General features: G+C 33.8%; 1 protein-coding gene and 1 pseudogene across 2 annotated transcripts; one reads left to right on the plus strand and one right to left on the minus strand.

The window, feature by feature from the left end:
* Window positions 1–4,755: 4,755 nt before the first annotated feature.
* LOC120136879 lies at window positions 4,756–10,043 on the plus strand (annotated as a pseudogene).
* Window positions 10,044–10,243: 200 nt separating this feature from the next.
* On the minus strand, window positions 10,244–13,933 carry LOC120136887 (alpha-galactosidase-like). 2 transcript variants are annotated; one of them, XM_039152819.1, is made up of 13 exons: window positions 13,673–13,933; window positions 13,540–13,598; window positions 12,151–12,207; window positions 11,943–12,081; window positions 11,772–11,847; window positions 11,635–11,693; window positions 11,495–11,560; window positions 11,330–11,413; window positions 11,169–11,233; window positions 10,975–11,057; window positions 10,766–10,906; window positions 10,564–10,704; window positions 10,244–10,455 (listed from the first exon to the last, which is right to left on the minus strand). In XM_039152819.1, the coding sequence occupies exons 1-13, from the start codon at window positions 13,825–13,827 to the stop codon at window positions 10,360–10,362; spliced, it is 1,221 nt and encodes a 406-aa protein (XP_039008750.1). In that variant the 5' UTR covers window positions 13,828–13,933; the 3' UTR covers window positions 10,244–10,359. The 2 variants fall into 2 exon arrangements, with proteins under 2 accessions (XP_039008750.1, XP_039008755.1); XM_039152824.1 differs by lacking the exon at window positions 10,244–10,455 and having other exon boundaries at window positions 10,570–10,694.

Consider the following 13,933-nt stretch of genomic DNA (forward strand, 5'->3'; position numbering starts at 1 on the left):
TTTTGTTAGAATATGATAAGATAGAATATGGTGAACAAGTGTCACCATAAAAACGTTAAAAAGATCGAATGACGTGGTGAGTACTTATAGAAAAACTCAAGGATAAGTGCATTAGTGACAAGTGTATAAGATGTATAAAGTCAGAGCTTATGAGTTGAAACAAAGTGATAGTATTGAGCATAAACAAGAGTATGTTTATGATAAGAGTTTGCAGTTAAGATAGAAAGAGTTAGCGTTGGCTAACCAGAGTATGTGATAAAAATGTACTGGAATTATAAGATTATAAGATATTGTCAGGATATGATAACCAAATATGAAATGGATCTGGATACAGTTGTATATTTGGATCATAGTAATGTGGTATAGTAAAGGAAATAAGGATTTGTATATTTGAGTAAAGCTGAGGATTGATAAGAAGAGTTTGAGAATATGTATATCGATGATTAGTTTATAAGACAAAGGAAGTCATAATGTTGAGTTGAACAACGGAAATTTCAGGATGTATGAGAATGGAGGTGAAATTGACAAGTTAAATAAATGAATTTTGAGATAATTTCGATTGGAAAGGATGTATGTGATTGGTTGACTAGGGTTTGTGCCCTAGATTGGACAGATGTTATTGATTAATTATCAGAGTAAAGGTTATAAGATTGGAAGAAAAGGTAAAATTGAGTTAATCAATTATGATGTGAAACTGAATATAGTTATGTATTCTGATCAGATAGCTATGTCTGATATGATGTAGAAAAGAAGATAAGTATTTGCATGGAACCTTAAGGAAGGAAAATACAAGTATAAGAAATGATAAAGAATGAAGTTTTATATAAGTAAATGGATTATCAAAGTTATGAGGATGCCATGAATATTGTTACACAGAGATGAGTATAGATGATAAGACAAGAGTATGTGAACATGAAAGGAAAGATATGATTTGTGTATAAGGCATAAATAAAGGAAGAATGGAATAAAGAAATGAAAGGGATTGAGTTAAAGGATCAAATACGATAAAGGTTATATGGAATCTAGATGATAATTTTGATATAGAAGTAAGAAAAGTGTGCAAGGTGATGTGAATAGATTCTTCAAAAGTGTATGTTGAATTATATTTAAAGAAGATTTAAGGTCGTTTTTTTGGTTAAATGATGATGGAAAACGAAATTGGTTATTATTATAAGGTAGTTAGAGATGGATTTAGGTTGTTGATTGATGAAAATGGACTGAAGTTACTGGTTGCTGTTTAAATGATAAGTGACATGATATGAATATATATATATATATATAAGGAAAAATGTAATTAAAAAGCTAAAGGATTGAAAAGTAAGTTTCCGATGATGACAAGAAAGATTAATTAAATGAAGCAACATGAGAACTTTAGAAGATATGTTTCTATCAAGATGTCCAGTGAAAATTCAAGGACGAATTTTCTTTAAAAAGAGGGGAGATTTGTAACATCCGAAATACCGGGTTAGTGACCAAATTGTAAAGTTTCAGAATTTGGTGACTAAATTAGAAGAATGAAATAGTTCAATGATTATTGGATATATATGATGAAGGTTATTTAGTAATTATTAAAGGAAATAAAGGGCAAAAGGGTCAATTGACCAAGAAATGAACTTTTATTATAAAAAGGTTTTTGAAGTTCCAAGGATGAATTTGACTTGTCAAGGGTCTAATTAAGAAGTTAGAAGCAATTGAATGGAATTTGGAACATGTTAGAAATTGAGTATGATTCTTGAATTTCATAATGAAGATAGGATTATGAGGTTAAAGATGATTTACATAGATATAAGTTGGTTTAAGTAATGGTAGTTGAGTTTAATGATATATTAGAGGCTTAAAATAGAAGAATTAAGGGAAGAGTTGATGATTTTTGTGCTAAAATGCAAATTCTGGGCAAGGTGTATCGATGCATATTCAATGTGTATCGATGCACTCTCTAAAGAAGAAACATCGAATGCAATTGGTGCATCTAAGGAGTGCATCGATGCATCCCCTTAAAATGAAAACATCGAAGGTAATTTGTGTATCGATGCATGGGTAGTGCATCGATGCACATGTTAAAGAATGCATCGATGCACTTCAAGGGGAAATTGAAATAGACATTTCTTTTAGTCTAAGAAATGATAGATTAGAGTATATCAATTGGATACTGATATGTATCAATATGTGATTATGTAGACATCGAACACGAACAAGTTCCAGAACGACCATCAAGTTAAGATTCGATCGAAAGAAAGGAAAAATCACAAAAGTGGATTGGAACTTAGTGAGGCTCATGTGAGTGCATATGCATTAGTATATGATGTGTGTGGAAAAGACTCGCGATGAGTCTACTTCCAACATTTGATTACATGATTTTATGAATATTAATATGGGTGATATGATTTTTATTTATGCATGAATATAGTCATAAGTGTTATATGTGAACATGTGAATTATATGAAAAGTGATATGAATTATATGAAAAGAAGTTATATGTTTACATGTATATGTGAAAGAAGCTATGAGCTTATATGAACATGTGATATGAAAATGTATATGTGAAATGATATAAGTGAAAATGCCCATGTTATGTGCAAAGAGAGCTAGAGGTATAGTTGGCATGCCAAGAGTCGAGGGTTCTATGTGGTCCTTCAGGACATATATGTATTATTTGGAACATTTACAGGGTCTTATGAGACACATATGTGATCCATTGAAATATGTATATGGTTCTTAAGGAGTGGTCCTTCGAGACAAATACAATACATAGGTCTTTCGGGACAAATCTCATAGCCCCTAGTGGGACCCCATACGAGTTGTGGTGACAGCATAGTGCACAACCTCAATATACTCACATATCTACAGTTCTCACATATGTACATGGGCTAACAAAGAGATAATAATAAACATTTATATTACGTGTAAAGTATATGCTTTTGTGATATAAATTGTATTATATGATTGATATGATGATGTGTATATGTGTACATTTGATTACATGAAATGCTATATTGTTTTGTGTGATAGCACGATATGATATGTTCATGCATGATTAAGTAGTTAAAGTTACTTTAATGTGTTTAATGCCTCACTAAGTCATAGACTTAGCGTGTGAGTGTTTCACACGTAGGTTCTGGAAAGCAAGAAGAGAAGTTTAGAGGAGCAAGACAGGTCAGCATTTTCCTTACAAAGTTTTAGATCAGAAAATAAATGATTTAAATGTGTTTGGTTAATCTGAACATAGTTGGCATGTACTAATTGATTGAGCTGAATATGCTCTGATCGATTTTGGTTATTTTGGTCAATTTATGTAAATACACAGTTCTTATTTTAATGAAAGTTTTAAATTTTCTTTGAATTTTGTCAAGAGTCAAAGTTTGAAAAGTCAATGTGACACCCCAAACTCGTATTCGGGTCGGATATGGGTTGAGGGTGTTACAATATGATTTCATGGAGTAAATGTAAATTAATCTATAAGTGTTTTTTTATAAGTCGTCCATTGATTTTTTTAATGGAACGAAAATATACAAGTAAATCTTGATTTCTGCTAAGGCCATCCATCTCTATAACTATGATTATATAAAAAATATGAATATTAGATACAAGTAAGTATCTTACTAGATTTTGTTTTTGATAATTGTAAAAAATTTATTACCTCAAAGAGAACAGAAAAACCTACTATAATAGTACTACAAAACCACCAGGAAAACCTTCACTATTAACACTGCATGAATACCCCACTCTTGACACAAATGAGTATTAAGGTCCTCAGGTTTTATAAAACTACCTAATAACCGTTGCTTGACCTCTTCTTTGATCACACCAGTCAGTACCATCGTGCTCCTCCTGGAGCATCCAAAAATCCTCTCTTTCCACACATTAAAAATGAAAGAACTCGAAGCTACCTTTAGCAACACAGAAATGAAAGTCTTCCCCTTTAGCTTAGCAACAACTCAAGCTACCTCCTACCTCCAAGACTCTATGGAGTTTCCATAATTGCATCCATAAGGATTTACCCTAGGCTCGAAGGGCGTATGTGCTAACTTAAGGGAGCACCTTCGGTTTATAAGGTCTTACCCTAGCCGAAGCGTAGGTGCCCACCTGAGGGAAATGTCCTCAGGCCCATAAGGACTTACCCAATGTACACAGCAGAGGAGCCACCCTAAGAGAGCACCTTAAGGTCCATAAGGTCTTACCACTAGGCCCATTAAACTCAGCAGCCCACCCAAGAGTCGCCTTAGGTTCATAAGGAATTACCAGTTCGATCAGTCTAAACATATATAAGGAATTACCAATTTGACCGAGTTGAACCTGCAGAGACTTCATACTAAATCCCAAAGTACCCCAGAGAAAAATATTTTTCAGACAATAACCGGTGATAGCGGAAATTATAGTTCATACATATTTATTTATCAGTAAAAACAGTAACAAGAGAACAAGAATCAGACAATCAGGCTTTCTTTAGTAATTTAAAAATTAGGCTTTAAATTAGATAATCATACGAAATCAAGTCAAATAGATAGTCACATTACAAAGCAGATAAAACAATCATGTGCACATGATTTTTCAAACATATATTTAAAACAGGTATATGGCACACAAGGAACACACCTCGCAAAAAGTATCAGTCCGGGAGATCAATCGAACACCAGCTTCACTAGGCTCTTCGACTGAGCGAGAACCTAAGTTATTACAGAACAAAGTTATTGTCAGAGTAATAATCTAAATTGAATATCTGACAGGGTTACAGAACTATACGAGTATTCAAAGGCTATGACAATCGAGCGGATTGGGAGGAACCGGGTCGAGCAGGTGAACGATCAAGAGATCCACAAGTACCTTAAATATACCATGACATTAATTAGTCATGGACCCTTCAGTTAAAATTGATGCACTAAAATAAATACTTAATTTACATATGCACATTCGGGTTTAACGGTCAATTCAGAGGCTTTCGGGTTTAATTTTGGCAAAACATACTTCAGATTCCAAATTGTTTATGTTTCAGGTCTTGGGTGCTCCTCCGTGGGATATGGTGCAACTCAAGAGATTGGCCCTTTCTTAATGGAAACTGATGGGCGTTGTAACACCCATCTCCCGTATACCTTTCCGTATACGAGATTTGGGTGTCACCTTATTTTTGAAACAATTTTGTCTTTTGAAAACCCTTAAAAGTTTGTTTCGAAATTTAAATTAAAACATTGTAGCACAATGATAAAACAATCATTGAAATATACTACCAAAATGTCCACTTTATATACCTTACAGAGTATTTTTCTTTAAAAATTTGGTTACATGCCAACAATTGTTCAAAATAAACATGATTGTCCTACCTTACTGATGAGAGTCAACCTTAACAGATGATATCTACTGTTGCACTCCTTATTTAATTTGTCTCCACTTTTACCTACATGTGGAAACAACACAGCTAAGTATTTACTTAGTGAGACATAATACTATAAAGATAGCACAATTTATACATAAGTATTTTATGACTATTGAATGATGAATTAAATTTCATAAACCATAAGGACCCGATAAGCCTTTCTCAGTTAAACCATAATTCTTTCATACAATTATCAGAATTATTCTTAGTAGACCCAACATACTTATCATTCTGTATATTTTTCCCCATTATTCTTTTTTGCCCTTTGTACATCAAATGAGAACTTACTATACATGCATTGCACCATAGTGCCAATTGATCATGTATCTTTTATAATCATCATGAGTTGTACCTTAAATATTGTTAACACACCATTTTGTATTTTTCATTTTGTGACATCCTTTCACGCTCATTATGTACTATTTACGTTTATCCTTTATTACATTCATCTTACCAATTAAGCATTGATGTACATTATATATATATATATATATATATATATAACATCCTTTCATACCACTTATGCACCATTTATATCAAAATGCATTATAATTACTTTAGTCTTTTATCCAAAGGCATTTAGCCTTTCATCTAACTTGCATGATTGACACATTTTTGCCAAATACACAACTAAGCCATTAATCTTTTACTTTTAAACAGATCCTACTCTAATAATTAGACATATTATCAATTAACTATTTAATTTCATTATAAATTCTATAGTTTACACCTGTATTGCCAAAACAGTCATTCCCCAAACATTTCTATAATTTACATGGGTTGCACACCCACTACCAATACGAAAATTCATAAACTTATTATGAATTTATTAGTTTTTGAACTAATTCGCATCATCTATAAGGATTAAATAAGTCTCTATTATTGAAACCAAACTTCTTTTATAATTCTCATCATAAACATCCTTAGTATGTCCAAAATACCTTTCTTTATTATACATTTTTTTTATTTTTCTGTAGTAATTATTCGTTAAATTTCATTTTATTTATGACATCATTTCATGCCTTAATACATCATTTCATGCATTTTATATTTATGGTATCCTTTCATGCCTTAATGCATCCTTTCATGCCTTAATGCATCTTTTCATGCATTTTATTTATGACATCCTTTCATGCATTTTATTTATGACATCCTTTCATGCATTTTATTTATGTATTCGGTTTAGAGCAGTTCATACTCTAAAACTCATTCATAATACTCTTTCCATACATATAATAAATAACATAGTCAATACTGTAGAACATACATTAATTTAAACGTTCTAATTTGAATCAGTATAAATCTTCTTCATCTCAAATAATTACAATAATGTACTCACCTAGATTGCCTTGCTATTATATCCAAAACGCAAAGTTGATTAATTAGGTACTTTACCTTTGCCTTTTGTTTTGCTCGACTCGGGAGCTTGATTTTGATCTACTCAAGCATCCATAAAGACACATACAATATCAATTGTTAGTATATTTCCTAACAATTATACTTAAACATTACTCAAGAGTACATATTATTATATTTTCTATAACAATTTCAACCTAATTGGCCGTTCCAAGCTCAATAGTATCGATACTACTACCCTAGTACTGATACTTCTATACTATGGTACCGATACCCCCTTTCGGTACCGATACCAATTTTAGATTCGATGTTGCCTGGTATCGATACCCTTACCATGGTATCGATACTGATTCAATCAGTATCGTTACTACACAACTAATTCATCCCATTTTAGCCTATAGTATCGGTATTGTTCCATCAGTACCGATACCCTTACCCAGATTTTTCAGTTTTCAACCCAATTATTACATAAATAGGGTCAAATTTCGTTATAATTACAACATACAATACTATTAAACTCTTCTTTACCTATTCATATTGACTTTCCTTCATTTAGTGTCTTAAAACATCTAAAATCTTCCAAGAACATTAATTTCTAAGAATCACACTACTTTTTCTAATATGTTCTTAATCCTATCTAATGCTTCTAATCTCTCATTTACCTCTTTGACAAGTTAAATCTACCAATAAACATCCATAAACACTCATATTTTAACATATCATTTCAAAACTCATTTTCTTAAATCTCTAATATTTCATCCATACCTTTGTTTTAATCCTATTTAACCCTCCCTTTAGCTTATGTATCACTTAAGGTTGTAACAACAACCCATAATCGAAAGGAAAAACTGATTAAATTGAAGTTTACCTTTGGACTATGGAGGGTGGTCCTTGCACGGGAAGAAGAAGAGGAGAAGAGATAACTCTCTTTGTTTCTACTTTCCCCTTTTCTTCCTAAAATCCCTAATAAGGATAAATTTTAAATTCATTTCTCCTTAAAAGACTTAAATACCCTCTATATTCATCTATTGCTACAATTTAATCCAAAACACTATTTTAAATAATTTTCTTATCTTTTACCATTTATTCAAATAAGTCTTCAAATTTCAAATCTTTTCAATATAGTCCATGATCTGATATTTGGGGTATTACATGCGTGGAATCAAATTTAACAACTTCTCATGGAATAAAGGTATTAAAAAAAAACTTGAGAATTTGTATCGATTTTCGAGTCACTTGTGTATATATATGTAATTAAGTTACGACTCTTTTTATGTCATACCCTCTCAAGTGTCTATGTGATGATGATGCAGAAGCAAATATGTTATTCCTGGAATCCCCTGTTGGAGTTGGATTTTCATACTCAAATACTTCTACTGATTACAATATCATAGGAGATGAGTTTACAGGCGAGTTTAACACAAAACATGTTTTTTTCTGTTAAGGTTTTTGTATCTGATTTGTGCTTGTTTCTTCCATGGGGTTACCTACACCAGCAAATGATGCTTACACTTTCCTGCATAAATGGTTCCTCAAGTTTCCCTCATACAGAAAAAAGAACCTTTTATATTGCTGGGGAAAGCTATGCATGTATTAATCTTTAACAAGAACCGTTGGATGGTGTTTTGTCACCTTCCACAGCGTCGAACTCACATGGGGTTCGAATATGCGGAAGGCAAAAAATCTCTGAATTATGCTCTAACGACACAGTCGTGCAGGTTAGGCTAATAGATTGATCCTCAATGGACTTGTTTCTTCACAGGCAAATATGTACCAGAGCTGGCTGAGCTCATTTATGACAACAAGAAGGATCCTTCACTTTATATTGATCTCAAGGGTATTTTGGTATGGTCAATCTGGTCATATTTTTCACAACCTACACTATGGGATTGTTGTTGTTGTTTGCTTAATAAGCTGAAATTTTCTACTTATGAAACAGGTGGGGAACCCAGAAACAAATGATGCTGAGGACTGGAGAGGCATGATGGATTATGCATGGAGTCATGCTGTGATATCTGATGAAACTCACAAAATCATCAGGGAAAGCTGTGATTTCAAGAGCAATGACACATGGAGCAATAAAACTTGTAGCCAATGTGTGGATGAAGTGCTTAAATAGTACAAGGAGATCGATATATACAGCCTATACACACCGGTGTGCATTGCAGACACTGCTGCTAAAGATGACCCATCAATATACCAAGTCATGTTGAAACGAACGTCGTCTAATATGGTGATACATACTCGTGTTCAACACTCACAGTTGAATTAGAGTAACATAATATGTAGTTTTAACATAGTGATTCCATGGATTTTTGCTTTTTAACAGATGCCAAGGGTATTGGGTGGCTTTGATCCTTGCCTTGATGATTATGCAAAAGCTTTCTACAATAGACTGGATGTTCAAAAGGCTCTCCATGTTAGCGATGGACACCATCTCAGGAACTGGAGCATCTGCAAGTAATAACGCTTTACACATATATAGCAATGTTCGAGTTAATTGCACCAGACATCCTCTATCATCAAGATTCCCTAAACTTCAAAACTTTTCAATAATTTAGTCATCTGTAAATGCTAGTTTAAATCTGACATAAATCACATTGGTATTGTTTTTGTCACCTATGCAGCATGAAGCTACTTAATAACTGGACAGATTCAAAACCATCAGTGCTTCCCGTATACGAAAAACTTATTGCTGCAGGAATTAGAATCTGGGTCTACAGGTAAACCCCATGTTTCAAACAGTTCCCATGTGCTATTGTTTTTCTTTTGTCTCATGGTGATTGGTTTTCAGTGGAGACACGGATGGAAGAGTTCCTGTTTTGTCCACCCGTTACTGCATAGATACTTTGGGATTGCCTATAACCAAGGCATGGAGACAATGGTACCATCAAAAACAGGTACTGAAATGACAACAGATAGTTTAACTGGTCTGATTCTATCAAGGTAGCTCTAGTTTTTGTCATGAAATCATGCCATCTTGTCATAAAGAACTTATTAACTAAACCCTAACTAATATAATAAAAACATATATATATTGTTCACCAGCTTCAGTTATCTTTGGTCAGGTAAGAGGCTGGTTCCAAGAGTACAAAGGACTAACGTTTGCAACATTTAGAGGAGCAGGCCATGCAGTGCCTTGCTTCAAACCAAGCAGTTCACTGGCCTTCTTCTCAGCTTTTCTCCTTGGCGAATCCCCACCTTCCTCTCGTTGAAGTTGCTTGATTTTGGTCTTAGTACTAATCTACTGATATATATGCATGTATGAGCAGTGTTGCATGGGAGATGAGTTAAACCCTAAAGTACTGTTTGAATAAAGAGACAGATCCTCTATTTTGACCCCTCTAATCAAAAGTGAATTTCTTCTTAACCATTTTAAATCTGATAAAAAAGAATTCGGGTAATACAACTCTAACACATCGACTAATTTTGGAAGAACATAAAAAAACTTTGTTTCATATTTATTCATACGGACTCAACTATCCAAATAAAATTTTATTCGAATAAGATACTAGTGCTCAAGTAAATATTCTATTTGAATAATCACAACTCTTGATTAAGAATAAAGCGATACAACTTTTAATAACTCACCACGATGCTACAAATATTGTGAAAATTTTCCTTAAGATCCTCCTTCAGCCTCTAACTGGTGTCATAATATACATCTTGCAAGCATGAGCGGCTACATTTGCAGACATTCTGTAACATTTATTAATCGAAACAAACGAATGCTGCAATAAGAACATTAAAAACATGTCACAAATTCAAAAACATCGTCGATCAATCATTAGTTTAAAGTTTAAGCCATTATAAAGAGAACTACGAGGACGAAATCATACGTTCCACAAGTCTCTAACTGCAACCGGACTTGAAGGGGAGAGTCCGATTTCCCTCCATCTGACCGATATAAGTGCTCTAGTTTGGCTTCTATTCCATAACACTACCACCACCCTTTTCCCTGATAAAGGCTCTGCCCATACCTGTATAAGATTAGATGAGAAAAATGTGTGGGAAATGAGAAGTATGAATGCGTTCGATTACCTCTAGGGCCCCGTTGGATCGTATTTTCCTCCCTTGAACACCTAGCGAGTCCTGGTTAACATCGATAACTTCCTTGTTCCCAAGGATACTTAGAGTCCTTTTGCTCGCGGATCGAACATCACATCCGATCAGGAGAGGAGCCTGGCAATGAAAGATTATTAGTATGTAATCACAAGGGATTATGTGCAAGATAGAATTAAGAGGCACACCTTCATAAGAGCCCAAATACTGAAATGAGACCGGTATTCCTCGATGCTCATCCCTCCATTGCCCACTTCCAGCATGTCGGGATCTTATGTGAGTTCGAAATTACAGATTAAATTAATGAAAACATACCGAACATGTGATGAATAAGTATTGAAATAATCACAACAGAGGCAAAAAGTTAGAAAATTGCAGCTACCATTCCACCTGCCAGGTCCAGCATATCTCCCCCAAAGGTTATTCAAATCTGCAATCGATGTGATACTAGAAAAATACGGAAAAAAAATTGGTTAAAAATCAAGCAAAGGATAATCGAGAACCGTAACCTGTTAATCGGCTTAAAGTATATATGAACTAAACCTTGCCCAGGTATCATTGATATCCCCAGTAGTCCTCCAAGTATGACCATAAGAACCAGCCCATTTTGCTGGATCCTCTTTTCCCCTGCAAAAGGACAGTTCTGTTTTGGCAACAATTCTTAAATTTTTGCAGAAAGCTATTGACATAAACTTCATACGCACATACCATTCACATAAGGAGTAAAGTATCGGCCGACCGGCATTTTTCAATGCACGACTCATTGCAGCATATCTTTCACAAACAAAATTATACGTCACATAACAGGATGTTCTTAACTTCGTAATAAACTCAAGCGACGAGTCTACCTCGTTTGAGGTTTCGAACCATCATTATAACAATTGTCGTACTTCAAGTAGTCAATCCCCTGCAAAAAGAAAGCACCCCATTAGCTGGAATCATGCATTAAAGCAAACTATAAAGTTGCAAACTTAAAGATACCAACCCATTCAACAAAAGTTTTTGCATCCTGATATTCATGCCCAAGTGAGCCAGGCATTTTGTTACTGCAGGTTCGTTTACTGCAGAGATCGAACAAAGTTTTCAAACTCTAGAATGTTTTTTTGTATTAAAATTTGTGCACATAATTAAAATACTCGAGGGAACATTCAGTTACCCTGCATCAGCATATATCCCGAGTTTTAAGCCTTTGGAATGAACATAATCTGCAAGAGCTTTAATGCCGGAAGGAAATGTTGATGCTTTGGCCCTCAAGTTGCCGTTGTTATCTCTTTCTCCCTCAGCCCAACAGTCATCTACATTTGCAAACCATAAGGAAAAATAACCATTAAAGAGAAAAGAAAAACTTGGTTTTGTATTCTTACCGAGATTTACATACTTGTATCCAAGTCCTGCTAAACCGGTTGAAACAATAGCATCCGCTGTCAAAATCAACATTCTTAAGGGACTTACATGTTTGGTTTTTTTAGTTCAAATCCTAAGTTCCTAACACTAAAACAAATTTTATGTCATAACTCGATCCACTCCGGTCGGCTGCATTGTGAGAACAATTCCGGATTATGCTATCATGATGCAGTCTGATAGGTCAGGCCGGGTTGTGGCACATGCAAGGATTCTTTAATTCATTAGAACAGAACGCAATGCAGGATGCAAAATTTTTACTATTTCAACTAACAAATGGACAGCAAGGAATCACAAGATTTTTCGAAAACAATAAACAAATAAACCCAACAACCATATGATAAAGAGAATTTGAGAAAAGAATTTGAAATTCAAAGTCAGTGTATCAAAAAATGAGTGGAGACAAAATGCACCAAGCATACAAATATGAATGCATTCAAAGATCAAACCGAAAATTAATTACTGTAAAGAAAGAACACCGAAAGACTGCAGATTTAAGGATACATACCGTTAGAATATTCAAAGTCAAAAACAAAGAAAAATAGAGTTTTAAAACTATTCTATACATTGTCGGTGTTATTTAAAAACTCCACAAACAGGGTTAAATGAAATGATACCTGGAGTTTAGTGTGTAGTAAATAAATAAAAATTAATTACACATAAAAAGGTGGACATGTGGTTGGTATGGGTTAGCAAAGCTTGACTAAAAAAATATTAAACTTTTCAACTTGACTCTAGGTTAAGAAACTCGACTAAAATATAAAATAAGATATCGATTAACTCAAAGTCTTTTTATTCGACTTGACTCTATTGATTATTAACCCCTAGTGATTGGAATGACAGATCTTGACAAAACAAGTAATGGATAAGCATGTATGATCCAAGATCCTTATCTCTCTTAATAAAAAATTTATAATCAATCATTACACACACTAAACAGATAAATTAATTAGAGATCTCATGTTTTATATGGGAGAAGATTCCACTCATGGGACTTTCCTAACTCTGTCAATGCCTCCTTGGCAATAATAAAATTGTTAAACAAATAAAACCTTTAATATATGCATCTACCAATATAGACTTAATTAATTCAATGCTCATCAGATTCCATCCAAATTTCTTTAAAAAAGTAAAAAGAGTTCAAATTTAGGTATTGAAGATAAAGTCCAACAAGGTACTTGAAGGTGAAATCTGGGTTTATTTAATGAAAATGAAAATGACAGCAGAGTAAACAATGATATCAATGTGACCATTCTCCTTATTGCCATTAATGGTATAACCATTTGATTTCTCCAGCATTAAAAGAACAGATAATCAGTATAATTCAAGAAAGATTACTACTTAATACTTACCGGTACTTTTAATAATCTTCTCATCTATATTACACTGAAAGTGATTCCAACTATTCCATCTGCAACAATGAATACCAGCTTTTTTTTTTTCAAAAACAATTTCAAAGATATAAAAAATTAGAAGAATTAATACCCCATTGGAGGTGTACGGGCAACCCCATCGGTGAGAAGGAACCGAGTGTGAGGTCGATCAGGTGCATGGCTGTTCATTGGACTTGCTTCAGTCACTAGGTGGGCGAGCCTTAGGCTAAACAGAGCTACGAGAAGAAAGTTCATTGTGAATGCCATAGTCAAAGATTGAAGGGAAGAATCATATGGAGGCAACTTAGAGAGTAGAGAGATTGAATTTTTATGATGGCAAATGCAGATCGGAAGAGGACAATCCTCTGTTTAA

Source organism: Hibiscus syriacus, unplaced genomic scaffold (genome assembly GCF_006381635.1).
Source record: "Hibiscus syriacus cultivar Baekdansim isolate YM2019G1 unplaced genomic scaffold, ASM638163v2 tig00001919_pilon, whole genome shotgun sequence".
Classification (NCBI taxonomy): domain Eukaryota; kingdom Viridiplantae; phylum Streptophyta; class Magnoliopsida; order Malvales; family Malvaceae; genus Hibiscus; species Hibiscus syriacus.